Source organism: Camponotus vicinus, unplaced genomic scaffold (assembly GCF_025532165.1).
Source record: "Camponotus vicinus isolate PSW18456_S1 unplaced genomic scaffold, iyCamVici1.0 SCAF_9, whole genome shotgun sequence".
Classification (NCBI taxonomy): Eukaryota; Metazoa; Arthropoda; class Insecta; order Hymenoptera; family Formicidae; genus Camponotus; species Camponotus vicinus.
In genome coordinates, this window is record NW_028141981.1 from 1,439,946 (window position 1) to 1,453,510 (window position 13,565).

At 41.1% G+C, this 13,565-nt stretch overlaps 1 protein-coding gene across 5 annotated transcripts in view; it reads right to left on the bottom strand.

Annotated features, from left to right (window-relative positions):
• Window positions 1–435: 435 nt before the first annotated feature.
• LOC145977530 (uncharacterized) overlaps window positions 436–13,565 on the bottom strand; it is a 68,167-nt gene continuing 55,037 nt past the window's right edge. For 4 of the 5 annotated variants that reach the window (XM_083109623.1, XM_083109624.1, XM_083109626.1 and 1 more), the window contains one exon: window positions 436–9,723. In XM_083109623.1, the coding sequence (XP_082965749.1) occupies window positions 9,541–9,723 (183 nt within the window). In that variant the 3' untranslated portion in view covers window positions 436–9,540. The remainder of the gene's footprint in view (window positions 9,724–13,565) is intronic. The other variant, XR_014440538.1, reaches the window with a different exon arrangement.

Consider the following 13,565-nt stretch of genomic DNA (forward strand, 5'->3'; position numbering starts at 1 on the left):
GAACAACCGGCAACCCAACGTCTTGCGGTCCGCGTTAGATTCAGAACACTGAATAGAATGGGGCACAACGCTCGATTGGTTTGCGGTCGCATCCCTTAATAATGAGCTTCGCAGATGGCACGTCTCAGGAAACCCATTAGAATGATTCTAAACACTATGACCGACCCGCGCAGATCGATACAAATTGGGCAACCAAGGCGTCTGCTTCATCTATATATAATCACGCTCTCTCTCTAATTCTTGTCAATACAATTAAGATTTATTCTATAATTTATTTAAAATAAAATTGATTCTATACTTGGATTTATTCATCTACACATTCGGAATAGAAATAAAATTTTCACTAATTCTACAACACAATTAACATAAATGGCATAAGATGACAAGAGATAGGATCAGGTAAAGGAGCGTGATGATATAATATCAAGATACATGTGTGTCAATGCTTTCGGCGTGTTCACATTTATTCAATAGAAAAATCAAAAAAGTACAATAATGATACGGCGACGCATAAGTGGCCACCGCCGCAATCGACGTTGCGTAACGTTACGATATATCGAGATAACTATATAAAAGTGAAAAAATCTGTACAATGAAAGACATGGTGGGTAGCGGAGAGATGCCCCCGTCCCTTTGCGAACTCCCAATGGTCGTCGTTGCGCCTCCGAGGCGCCGCGCGTCACGAGAGAAACGAGAGCATGCGAAAAGGGAAAAGAACGAAAGTGTAGTAGTCGATAAGTAGTCGAACTCCTCTCTCGTTGCAGCAGCGGCTTCCGGAGGCGCTTCGTCGACCGGCGGTCGGACAGCGGACGTGAGAGCGATTCGTAAAAGTAATCGACCATGGGGAGTGATGATGGTTACAAAATATTAAGATTACAATGATAATATAATCATAATAGTAATGATATCTCTTTTTTAATATTATAATATTAATAATAATAATAATAATAATAATTAAATCCGGCAATAATAATAATAATAATAATAATAATAATCTATTAATAGATAATAATCATAAACGTTCGCGCACATAGTACTTAAAATCATACTCAATAAAATTAATAACACGAAAAATTGTCATAAACTAAAACCAAAAGTAATCGATAACATATGGTATATGTAATGACTTATAATAGCACAGCATTGTATGATTAGATCCGCGCGCCAGATACGCACCGGCTTCTCGTTATGTTTTTTTTTTTTTTTTATCACTCACGTATTATCTCCTTTTTCCATTCGTTCGGGGATAATCGACGGCAGTATCCCGCGAAATTTCGCGCGAGGAGCCGAGGCACATCCCGACGATCGCGCGACCATACGTTCGTTTAAAACTAAAAACATCAATAAGACGCGAAAGAGGAGAGGGAGAAGAGAAAAGAGGAGAAAAAATGGTAGATGAAAAAATAAAAAAAGAAACAGAGGAGATATATTCTCTCGAGCGTCCTTGCATTCTGCGTTGATTATTGTGACATTCTCGCTACCGTCGCTGCTCCAGGTCGAAATGACGGGAAGAAACGACGAGAGAGGAGCAGCTCAAGAGTTTTCTGTTCGGGGTTTTCTCCTCGCCTCGAAAACACTCCTAGACTGCTCGGAGAGCCACCGTCTTAAGTCGAAATTTAATTGGAGGCGCGGAGAAACAAAACGCGAAAAAAAAGAAAAGAAAGTAAAGTCGAGTTGCAGAAGACGGAAGAGACAAGTGGATCGTTACGAGAGAGTCGAAACGATCGAAATTAATAGGGGAGATAAAGGAGAGACAAAACTAAAAATAAAAAACAAATCAACAGTACTCTGCTCTCTTTCGCTCACATCTGCACTAAAGAAGGAAGATTATTACATAATACCATATATTTTGTATAATATATATCACGTGACCGCCGTACATCTTCCGTCCATCACTCGCATCGGGATAATCGAAGCTAAAAAAAAAAAAACGAAAGACATACATATATCTAAAAATAAAAAAAAAGAACAAAAATAAAAAAAGAAAAAATAATATACGGACACGCGTATAGCATCTCAATATCGCATCTCAGTGTTGTCGATAGAAAAGAAAAGAAAAGAAAAGAAAAGATAAAGAAAAGCACCTCAAGTGTCGTGCAAAGCGCTCGCATCATTTCCCTCCTCACTTATTTGGTCGCTTCTTTGGATTGGTCAGCTGGACGAAAATTGATCAACGAGATGTATTGTCTTTTCTATGTGTCTTTTTTTGTCTCTTCTATGTTTTATTATACACATTGATCGTATTCCATTGACAGTCTATACAGCCCGATTATATATTATCTCTGTCACGTGTCGGAATTATTTGCAGTCCAGACTCTATCACAAGGCAGTTGCGAGCTTTACATACGACTTGAGAGACCCCATAACAGTTTGTTCTGGGGAGGAAAATTCTAACGGTTAAAATTTTTTTTATTTTTTGTTATCAAGTTATTCTCTTTCTCTCTCTTTCTCTCTCATTCTCGCTCTCTTTGTATCCCTTTCATACGATTTCACGCACGCTCGATCGACCCAAATACATATTTCCTCGTTCTCTCTTTCTTCCTATCGTTTTTCTTCTTTCGCAAATAACGTATAGATCGCGGCGGTCTATATGGTCCACGGGACATTTGGCTACAGGTAACGTATTTTTGTAGGCATTCAGAGTTTACGAGCTTCTTGCTATTTAAACTGGAGCACAAAAGATTACATAGCAAAGAGATAGGCAAAGGTGGTCCGCCGAGTGTGACTTGCTCGCTTCTCGTTTTGATTCGATCAACTTTACATGGAGCGACTATGAAATAAATGCGATAAAGATTTGCGAATCACACGTAAAGAATCTGATAAAACTTTCTTGTTAGAATATCTTTCAAAAAAAAAAGATTTTATTTTGCCAACAATTACCCTCGAAAAAAAATTAATTATATTTACAAAATTTTTAACAAAAATATAAATAAATATCCTCTCTTGTCGTGTTTGTATATATTTGAAAGTTCGTGACGTAAGTCAAATGGTCAGAATTAAATAAGACAAGACGGTTGCGCAAATACTAAATCAACGGGCGAGATGAAATCGAGATACGTATTTCGAGCGTCGAGCGAGTTACACTCGAGAGACTCAGAGAAAAGCGGGGTTTCCAAGTGGCACGATGACACAAATGATCGACCTATCGATCGGAGCCGAGGGTCACTGTTACGTGTCCCAGCGTGCTCCGCTAAAGAGAACGAAACCGTGAGCGACGGTTGGCACCTGACTGTGGCTGGGGCGATAGAATCGCGAATAATTCTCTTACTTCTAGACACGAGTACTACACATCCGAAGAACGTACAACAGTCATTTTATGGCAAACTTATACAGTCTGAGCAAACGAAAATTTCTCATAAGATCTTAGACAATTACAATAGTATTAAGGGCAAGTGTATGTCTGTGTGTACATGTAATTATGTAATATGCATACCGCGTTTGTATGCCGTGTCAGCGTAAATATGTATATATAGATGTAATTTTGTGTACAACGAGTTCTTGTCTTCATACAATTTCGATTTGTTACTTGAACCGGAGGGCAAGAGGGGCTCGTCCGTTCCTGCGCGAAAAGAGTATCGATCACAATCGAAATGCATGCGTTATGTGACGTACTATAATAACTTGTTACTGGTAGAAGTGTGATTTTACGGAGAAATACAAGTGTCGGTGCACTTCGATCCAATATTCGTCGTCTCGTATCGATTGATATCCGGAAAGGTCCTATTAAAAATTTATCATCTGCGCGCGCGAATCCGAAAGAGCCCATCTCCCCTTCAATACTTTCGAACTCGATACTTCGGGATCGCAATTATAGGAAAGGCAAAAATTGCTTTCTAGGAGGAGGGAGGTTTAATCGATTATTTAAAACAAAAAAAATATAGATATATATATATATGTATGTATATATATGTATGTATGAGAGGGAAATCTCGATCTTAGAAAATATGCGTCGTTAAACAAAAATACACGAATCTCAATGGTTGGTCCGATAAGACTAGTCGATTATCTCTTTACAGCGCCGGGGAGTTTGAGACCTCGAGCTTTCACATGTTTTGCGACGAATATAATAATAGAAATAATAAAATAATCAATAATACATAATAATAATAATAATAATAATAATACATAATAATAATAATAATAATAATAATAATAATAATAATAATAATAATAATAATAATAATAATAATAATAATAATAATAATAATAATAATAATAATAATCAGTGATCGTACTATGTCGTAGATGATTATTGAGTGCGAACGCAGCGATAAACAGTTTTTTCGTTGTTATAAACCTAGCTATCCGAATAAGATCGCTACAACAACGCCGTCATCCTTCGTCTCACGTCGAATATAATGGTTTATCTCTCTTTAATCCTAATAATCCTATCTTTATCTAATTGAGGTATCGGCCAATCGAGCGCCGATGCCGTTCGTTTTGACGAACCGTTAACCGAGAGGGATGGAAAAAATCGAGAACGAGACGGGAGAAAGAGAGAGAGAGAGAGAGAAAAAGACTTTCTGTGCGCGGACGGGCGGAAACGAACGGCGTCGACCGCTGAATTCGCGTAACAATCGATACCTCCAGGAGATCATATGAAAGATTCGTTAACATATACTTAATCTTATGAGATTACTACAAACTAACGCGCGCGCGAACGCGTACTATAAAAAAATAAAGAAAAAGAAAAAAAACAGAACAAGGTGGGCCAAAGAAATGCAATGAGAGAAAAGCGCAACCGCAGTTGCAAAAGTACGTTAAATCGTCTCCGGGAAGGGAGGGGTTCTCTTGTTCATAGAAGGGGGAAGGGAAAGGATGTATTATAGTATTCAATATGATTATTCGTTATAATAATCGGATATTTTATTAATAATTACGAGATCACAGTGACGCTTTGACGCGCGGGGATCTCGGGTGGGCGGGCTGCGTCTACCGCTGCATTCTTTTCCGTCACATTGTGTATGTGTGTGTGTGTGTGTATGTGCACTTATTCTTATATATTGCGCGTGCAAAATATGTACATATATACATATATTGCTGACTCTTTTTGTTTTTCTTCCAACGCGGAAAGACCCTCGAGAAGACCGCGTTTCTCGTGTCTTCCCATGTCAAAAGTTGTTTAAAAGTTGTGGTTAAATGATCTCAGATGCGAAATTATCTCTCTTTGAGTAAGCGTATCGACAGCCTGCCCCCCACGATCCACATAGTCACAGTTACAGCTTATTTCCCACCTTCGACTTACGCCCTTCGACCTCCATCAATCTCCGAAGAATCGTCTCATCTCCACTATCCTTGTAACACCACCTCCCCGTTATACTTTCTCTGGGCACATACCCTATTGAAATATACGATTCTCTTTCCTCCGCATATAACGGGTTATCATCTCTCCCTCGAAACAATAATATCCCCGAATATACCATTTAAAATATATATATATATGCTTTTATATATATATCTTCCATATTATATATATATATATTTTTATAATATATATGCGTTTATCTATATATCATTATATCCTCAATATGGCTGACTATTACCTAAGTGCTTTTATAGAGCAATTAATCTAAAAAAAAGAACAAAAAAGTAAAAAAAAATATATCGGGGGGAAAAACCGTAGTTCGAACGTTATCGCGTTTTTTACGGCCCCGAAAAAAAGCGACTATGTACATGCGCCGTGTTTTCTCACTTTCAATTTTTCTCCGACACGTATATATATATATAATATATTCCGTCCCCGGGCCAAATTCGGCGAATTCGCTCTGCCTTTCCCTATCTATACGGAGTAAAAAGAATTAAATGGCTGCGACCTTTTTTTAGGCCGTCACGCGCCACGTTTTATCGCGCTGCAGGAAAACGGGAATTTTTCCCTTTGGTCGGAATGCAACAACCTCCACGAGAGTAAGAGTCATCCCCCCTTAAAACTCGTGGTCCTCCCCGTGACAACGACAAACACTATCTATATCGTATCAATATGTATACACGATAATCTTGTACCGTTGCGTGCTCTCTCCGCGAAAGGAGCAAGCTGCACAGAGGAAACCTGATCGAATATTAGAAATTCTGCCGAGATGAGAGTGAGAGGCGAATCACACCGTTAAATTCAGACAAATTTTTTCGCAACAGCTGTCAATATCCCTGACAGTTGGCGCGAGTTCGATCATCGGCGCGAGTTCGATCATCGGCGCGAGTATTATTCAAATTTTGACAATTTCATCAAATTTTGACAATTTTGACACGCCGATTGTAAGAGCCAAAGTTCCAGATAAATATGACGAAAAATTATTTATGTAAAATTGTAAATGTTATCTTGTGAAATTAGATTCCATGAGATAAACGTGAAATGTTAAAACTTTACAATTTATATGTATATATAAAGAGCATCTTTTAAACAATCTACTGCAGCAACTTTTTATTCATTTATAGTAAATTCAAAAATCACACACAATTGTTATTTATATATTAAATTTATAAATTTATTTATATATTAAATTCACTTGCTAAATGCTTCGATGGAAATCTAATCTCACCATCTATGTATAATTGGATTTAACGGTTGACTCGCGTTCCGTGGAAATAGATTTGAGTTTCTAAAAATGAGAAATATGCTCGCAAAAACACGACAGAATGGAGCGCTAAATATGATGAAAATACACATGATAAAGGCTCGAAAATTTGCGCGTACCGAGATTAAAACGACGCGTTAAATACTCATTTCTTTCGTCGTCTAAGACGACTTCTCCTTGCAGCGCGTTTCACGAATTCTCGTATTTCCTTAAAATATCTGTGTCTCAACGACGCTAACTACTTCGTCTTTAAGAATTACGGACACCGACATTATTATTGACTTTCCACAAAACCGCTCCCACGGAAGCGTCTGGCGAGGATTTGCTTATCTCGAAAAATGGCAGTAATATATCTCGCCCGCGCATATATACTATTTATTTCTCAAACGCCTGTTAGACGAATAGAAAAACTGTATCGCCTATAAATAAATACTATGGACCTACACATTGGAATACTTCGACGGAGTAACGTCACAATCAGCCTATCAATAGGGAGACAAAGGAAAAACGCAATAGACTTGTACTCGGGAGAAAAGAGAAAACGCGGCCCGCAGGGACGACTATACACAGCAGCCTCAGATAGTTTTGGTCTGGATAGTCTGCAACCGAAAGCCCGAGAATATACGCGTTTCCTCCCCTTCACTCGCTATTTTCTTCGCCGTTCCCGTAAAACCCTAAGAAAAATCACGAAATGAAAAATCCTGGTCCGCTCGACCGTGAAAGTCGAGACTCTCTGGATTGTCGAGTGAAAACAATATATGACATTCTACCGATACACGCTACGTTCGAGATCATCAGAGATTACGTTACATCGCGCGCAACAAAATCATCATCGGTAAATTATATAGAACTGCGAAGCGGGGAAGTGAAACGGAGGGAATCGCGTAGAAAACAGGTGATTCAGAGCGAGAGAATCGATAGACAATTTGCCGACAAAAGAAAAGGAATAGAAACGCGCGGGGAAGAGAAGGAAAGAGAAGAATACAGACGAGTTGTAGAAAAAGTACGCACAGGGGAAAGAGGGAAGTGCTCCTTCCAATGTGTCGCGAAAGGCGTCCCGCATGGACGAGGGCGCCTACCTAATAGCTAAGCTACCGGAGATCATTTGAAAACTGTCCACGGGAATCGCAGCTAGCCAATCAAGATGCTGCGATCCTCGGTCTATATAATCGATTATCTATTTTAATTATTATAACATCGACTTATTTACTGAGTTTGTTTATTATTTTAGATAAAATCCTCTATACATACGCAAGTTTGCTCCCCTGTCTCCACCTCACATCCTCGCAGCGTCCCCTATTATCTTATATTTTTGGAATATGTCGTCATCCCTCTCAATGCAAACACGCATACTCATCCCTCTCTCTCTCTCTTTATGTATATACATATGTTCCATCCGCGCCGTTCCGACATTAAGCAAGGCCGATCGATCGTAAGGAAAATCTCAATCGATTGTAATCGAGACGGAATAGATTCGTTGATTAGGTTCGCGATATCATCAGACCAAATATATTGAGCAAACCTCGCGAAATGTCGTCGCGCAGCGCGGCATCGTTAGAAAAAAAAGAAAAACTTGGACAAAAATTTTCGATCCCGTCGAGCGGTATCGGTCGGGAGACCGCGTTATCTACAAACCGCACATCGAAGAGTAGTCTTTCTATCTTGGCGAGACCAAGAGAGGGACGGATGTGCAAAGAGAAGACGTCGGAGAATAAGGGACGTTGCGGTCCGCCCTCTCTCGTTCCCGTGTAATCACACTACTTTATTTAATTCTCTTTATTTATCCGTAATGAGATCATCATTTGATTATTGGGTTTAATCCTCTTTGGATCTCGTCCTTGGCTCGCCCCTCTATACCCTCTCCCTCCTCGTGTCGTCTCGGGCTCCGACGCGACGTAATACGCAATTCGGTTACTCTCGCCCGGGTTATCTCCCCTAAAACTCTCTAGCCCCCTCCCGTCTTTCGCCCTCCACTTACGGATTCGTAGGGCGAACTATCGGCACGTACAGCGTTCGAAAGAGTGACTCCTGCATCGCGCGAGAATGCACTTGTACTTTGTAATTCATCGCCATCCCGCCGTTGCTACTTCTCGCCTCGTCATTTCACGGCAATCACAGTCATAATTTATCGACAGCACGCAACTCTCCCGCGACGAATAGCAGCGAGGTAGAAATAGATCGGGCGAGTGATTTCTTTCGAGTGCCGATGTCGATTTAACATCGATAGGAAATAATCAAGAAATCGGAACTCTACAAATAGGTTCCTAGTCATAGATTTTCTTACTCGTCGGGTTGAAGGGAAACACATTTAATAGAGAGCGACTCTGATTCGAATCAATAATTATCAATGATCACAATTATCATTTATCAATTATCAATTTTATTAATCATTATCATTATCGATTCTCAATTATCAAATCAAAGATTGTAGTCATCAATTATCCCAATAATCAATTGTCAAATAAATCAGTTATTATTATTATTATTATTATCATGGAATCAATGATCAAATTATTAATTATCAAAATTAGAAATCAGCACTGATACTTTCATCATCATGATCAATTATATCAATATCTTCTAAACAGTCAGATAGACCTTCAAGATCCGATCGAAATCGGGCAAGCGCATTCTCGCGTAGTCGCGCGCAGGGTACGCGCAAGATACAAAACAGATATACAAAATACAATCGGAGTGAATATTCAAACGAGAGACTGTACGTCTTCTCGATACGTCTACCTCGATAATCCATCATCCGATCACAAAGTGAGATGCGCAGTACGCGCCGCAGACTGTTCTCCTCCTTCTCTCGAGACGATCAGTCCGGTCGAGGATTCCAGGACTTCCGGAAGACATCCGGAAAGCAATTGCTGGCGGAAGTCCATCCGTTCTAACGGCTTTCAATGCCGTCATTCCGGTCGCTGACACGATCGTCGTCCACAGGAACGCTGGCTGGGCAAGACCGGTGCGTCTATCGCAAGCGGGAGACAAGTCTCCAGCCGAGGTACAGAGCAACCGTTGCCCAGAGGGTCTCTCGCAACGGCGTCGGGATCAGCAGCGATAGCAGGCTGTCGGCGGATGACGAGTTGCTGTTGCGACCGTTGGATAAACCCGGACCGATCACTGGCAACCTCGACTTCTCGATCTCGGCATCCTGCAACAACAAACAGCAACATCCATCGTTCAGTATCATTCGATTTTGTGACGTAAATAAAGAGAGCGTCGCTAAATTAGATATTTAAAGCACTAAAGTACGATGTCAAAGTATCATGAGCTTGACATCTGGAAAGCACAAAGTGGATAAAATGAAATAAACTTGTAATATCAGCAGTTAAGTCGCTAATCTCCGTAAAAATGAACCAAAGTATCCGACGATAAGCGAGCGTAACCAAGTTTCTCCGATACTTTCGCCAAGACTTGGCGAAGGCGACCTGTCGTAAGTCTCTCCGCGTAGTAGATCCGGAAAGTTGGAGAATGGGCTACGGAAAGGAATGACGCGCGGGGTTAAGGTTCCTAATTGGGAGTGTCCTAATTGGACGGAATTACCGACGATCCGGCACTCTCTTGCGGCTAAGCCTTCGACGGAGGAGAAAAAAGGGGAAGAAAAAGCGGCGCGGTCGTTTTATCGAGTCCCCTTATCCCTACAAATTTACACGGAGACGACGACGACGACGACGACGTTATAGAGGGGAAAAAGATCGCGTCTCGCAAAGTCCACAGCGCGTCTACTCCCTTACGTTTCCTTTATGAACGCGCAAACCACTCGCGACCCGGAAAAAAAAGTTCAATTAAAGCCTGCTTATTAACGATACTAATTACCCAATTAACTTCCATTCCGTTGCATCGACGCTCGCGGCTACTGGTGTTGGTACCCGGCGGGACTTCGTGCGAATGGCTCGCGCGCAAAAAGAAATTCCGTTAGAACGTACTTATGAACGATACTTATCCAATTAGCTTGTGCTATCTGCGAATGTGAATCCGATATATAATACTCGCTATATAATAATTTCGCGTATCAGCGAGGATACCGCATTAAAGAAGACGAGTTAGATCACCCTGTGGATTTTGCGAAAATTCGTTTGTCATAAAATTTCACTCTCGACGGAAAATTAAAAATTTCTATTTTTATCGATTTATACATTTCTCGAGACAAGTTATATGCGAGATGACGTGTCGATTCCTGCCGAAAACGATTAATATATCTCTGTAAAATATAGCTAGAGAAGTAGCCTTATCTAGAATACAATACAAGGAGAACGCATAAAAAATCCATTACATCGACCTAGCCAAAGTCCGAGAAAATTATCGCAGATCTCGATACGATACAGTCTCTCGTAATATCTCGCGTGAAAGAACAATCTCCTGCCGCGGGACGATTAACTCCCAAGGGTTCCTTTTGTTTCTCCATTCTGTCTGCTTCCCCTTTTCCTCCCGCGCCGACGTTATCTCGGCTCCGACCCGCGACTTCCGATTCCCGTCTCGTCTTAATCCACTCGCTGCGACCGGACGCGCAATAATAAATGCCCGGGGAAAGCCCAATCGCCGAGGTGGCGGGCTTTTATGGGACGACCATAATATCTGGACAGCGTCGCTGGCTCGACCCCATAAAGACGGAGAGTGAGAAAGAGAGAATCGCACGCTCTCGCACGTTCGCAATCACGTGCGGGAAAAACATTCGATTCGTCGTCGACGCGAGAAGAAAGATTATCTCGGATGTGGATAGGGTGGAAAGTAAGAGGAGTAGACGAGAAACGTCACATTAAGAGAGAATTATGTGGGAGGGCGCGAGAGTGCTCCGTCGTGGGAGTTCTATTCGTCAATTAATAGTGTCCCATCCTCTCGCCGCGGAATCACGCGTTGATTCCGTAGGGCGAGTCTCGCAGGGAGAGATCCATCGTGATCTACGCCCGTTAATGTTTAACACGTACGAGGAGCTGCGAGACTGGCCACCTGTGACAATAATCGCGGGATGAACTCTCTCTCTCTCTCTTTCTAGTTTTCTCTCTCTCTTTGAAACACACGGTTATTCTCCGTGCGTATAAAAGAAGCTATAGAAATATCGCTGTCGTTTTATAGCTCCACGATTTGAGAGAAAATGTTTCTTTGAGAAATACATATGGTTCGTCTACGTCATTTGTATAAAAGCAGACAAATTTTTTATAGTCAACATTTTTTATAGTCAAAATTGGTTTACAGAAAATGAAATGTGTGACAAGTATATGTATTGTTTATATTTATAAAGTGTGTTATATAATGCAAGAGTTGAATAACAAATTTTTATCATTTTAAAAGAAATATTAAATAGAGAAAACACATATTAAATAATTGTCAGAAACTAAAATATTCGATGTGCGTTTAAGAGTGGAGAATGGGAGGAAAATGGACAAAGAGAAAAATGCGTCGTCACGATAGGTGTGGTAATCCTGTGGATTTGAAGAGAGGAAAAAACAAGGACACACACTTACAATTATATACGGCAGTAAAATAGTACAATTAAAAATATAACAAAAAAGCATCATGGATTGGAAAGTAAACTATTAGAAAAGATGCAGCGCGCTCGTTGCTTTACGACGGATGAATCGTAAAATGTAAATTTCCCGGTGATTGCGCTGCCAACCGCAACTAATTCTTCAAAAGTGCATTGCGAAAGGAGAATCAATATTTATATCGCCTTCTCACGCTTGTAAAGGGGCTATCTCGGTTCACTTGTCGTATTAATAAATAAAAAAATAGCAAATCATTGTAACAAACGAAATAAGAAGTCGCTCGTTTCCCATTATATGTCTCTCAAAGTAAATCAATTTGCGTGCGGTGAGATAAATCATCGAGGTAAAAATCGCGCTCGCGCCGATTTACGATTCGAATTCGATTGCCGCGGAAAAGGATGCCAAAAAACGATTACGCACGAGCGACTTTTGCAAGATGGAGAGAGAAGGAGGGCGATGTTGAGCGAATCGTTCGTCTCTCTCTCTCTCTCTCTCTCTCCGTCTTCCTTTTCAGAGACGCGGGGTGATAGAGAGGCCTTTACAGCCACGCGCGACTACTACTGGTAAGATGGATTATTGTGCAACGTAATTGCGTGGTTTGCCGTGGAAACGGCCAATCGCCCGGCTCCAATGTTTTGCCGCGGAGGCTAAGTAAGAAAAAGCTGATGGAAAACAGAAGTTGCGGTTGGCACTCGTTCGGTAACGCGCAATGAAACGACCGATGAAACGAGCGTCTACCGACACCGACCGAATGATCGGCGGTAACAAAAGTACCATCTCCAAGTAAAGACGTAAACGAGACGAGAATGCATATCGCATGTCGTTATCTTATTCCTCGGAAGATTCATTTTTAAAGATTAAATGGAAAAAAATTTCCCATTATTATTTACAGTCAACATGTTATATATTACTTATGATCGGTACTAATTAAATGTCGATCAGCATTGATTCTTACGATTGCACGATTTCCGTCCACGAATATAGTAATAAACCGCGTCTGGATGCTGGTTACCGTCGTATTGCAGAAATTATTCGCGACTTTCACTATTTTTCGCGAGACGGTCGCTTATCTCAAGCGGAGAATATTATTATTATTATTATTATTACATGTATCGTTAGATGCATGAAGCATTATATAAATTATTGGCTAAACGGCGCCGGCAGGCGAAATCGAACAGGCGCGGTATATACGATAATTTTCTCTCGTTTTCAATAAAGCAGCAACGAGCGGGCGAGCGGGAAGTTTGCGCAGCGTGACAAAGCGTCATAAATTTGCGCGCAGATTACGCGCAGTAGCGCGGCCGCGTAAGCAAGAGTGGCGTCGCCGAGAGTGGGTAGGATCGTAGGATACGCCGGCGAAGGTGAAAATAAGACGTAAGCGAGAGTCGAGCGGTTTGCGTGCGGTGAACACGACCGAAGAAATATCGACGACTTTCTTGCGCCGAGCCCCTCTCCGCCCTCCTTCGCCTATCTCCTTCTCTCCGGGTTGCGCCATCGCGAAAGATCCGTT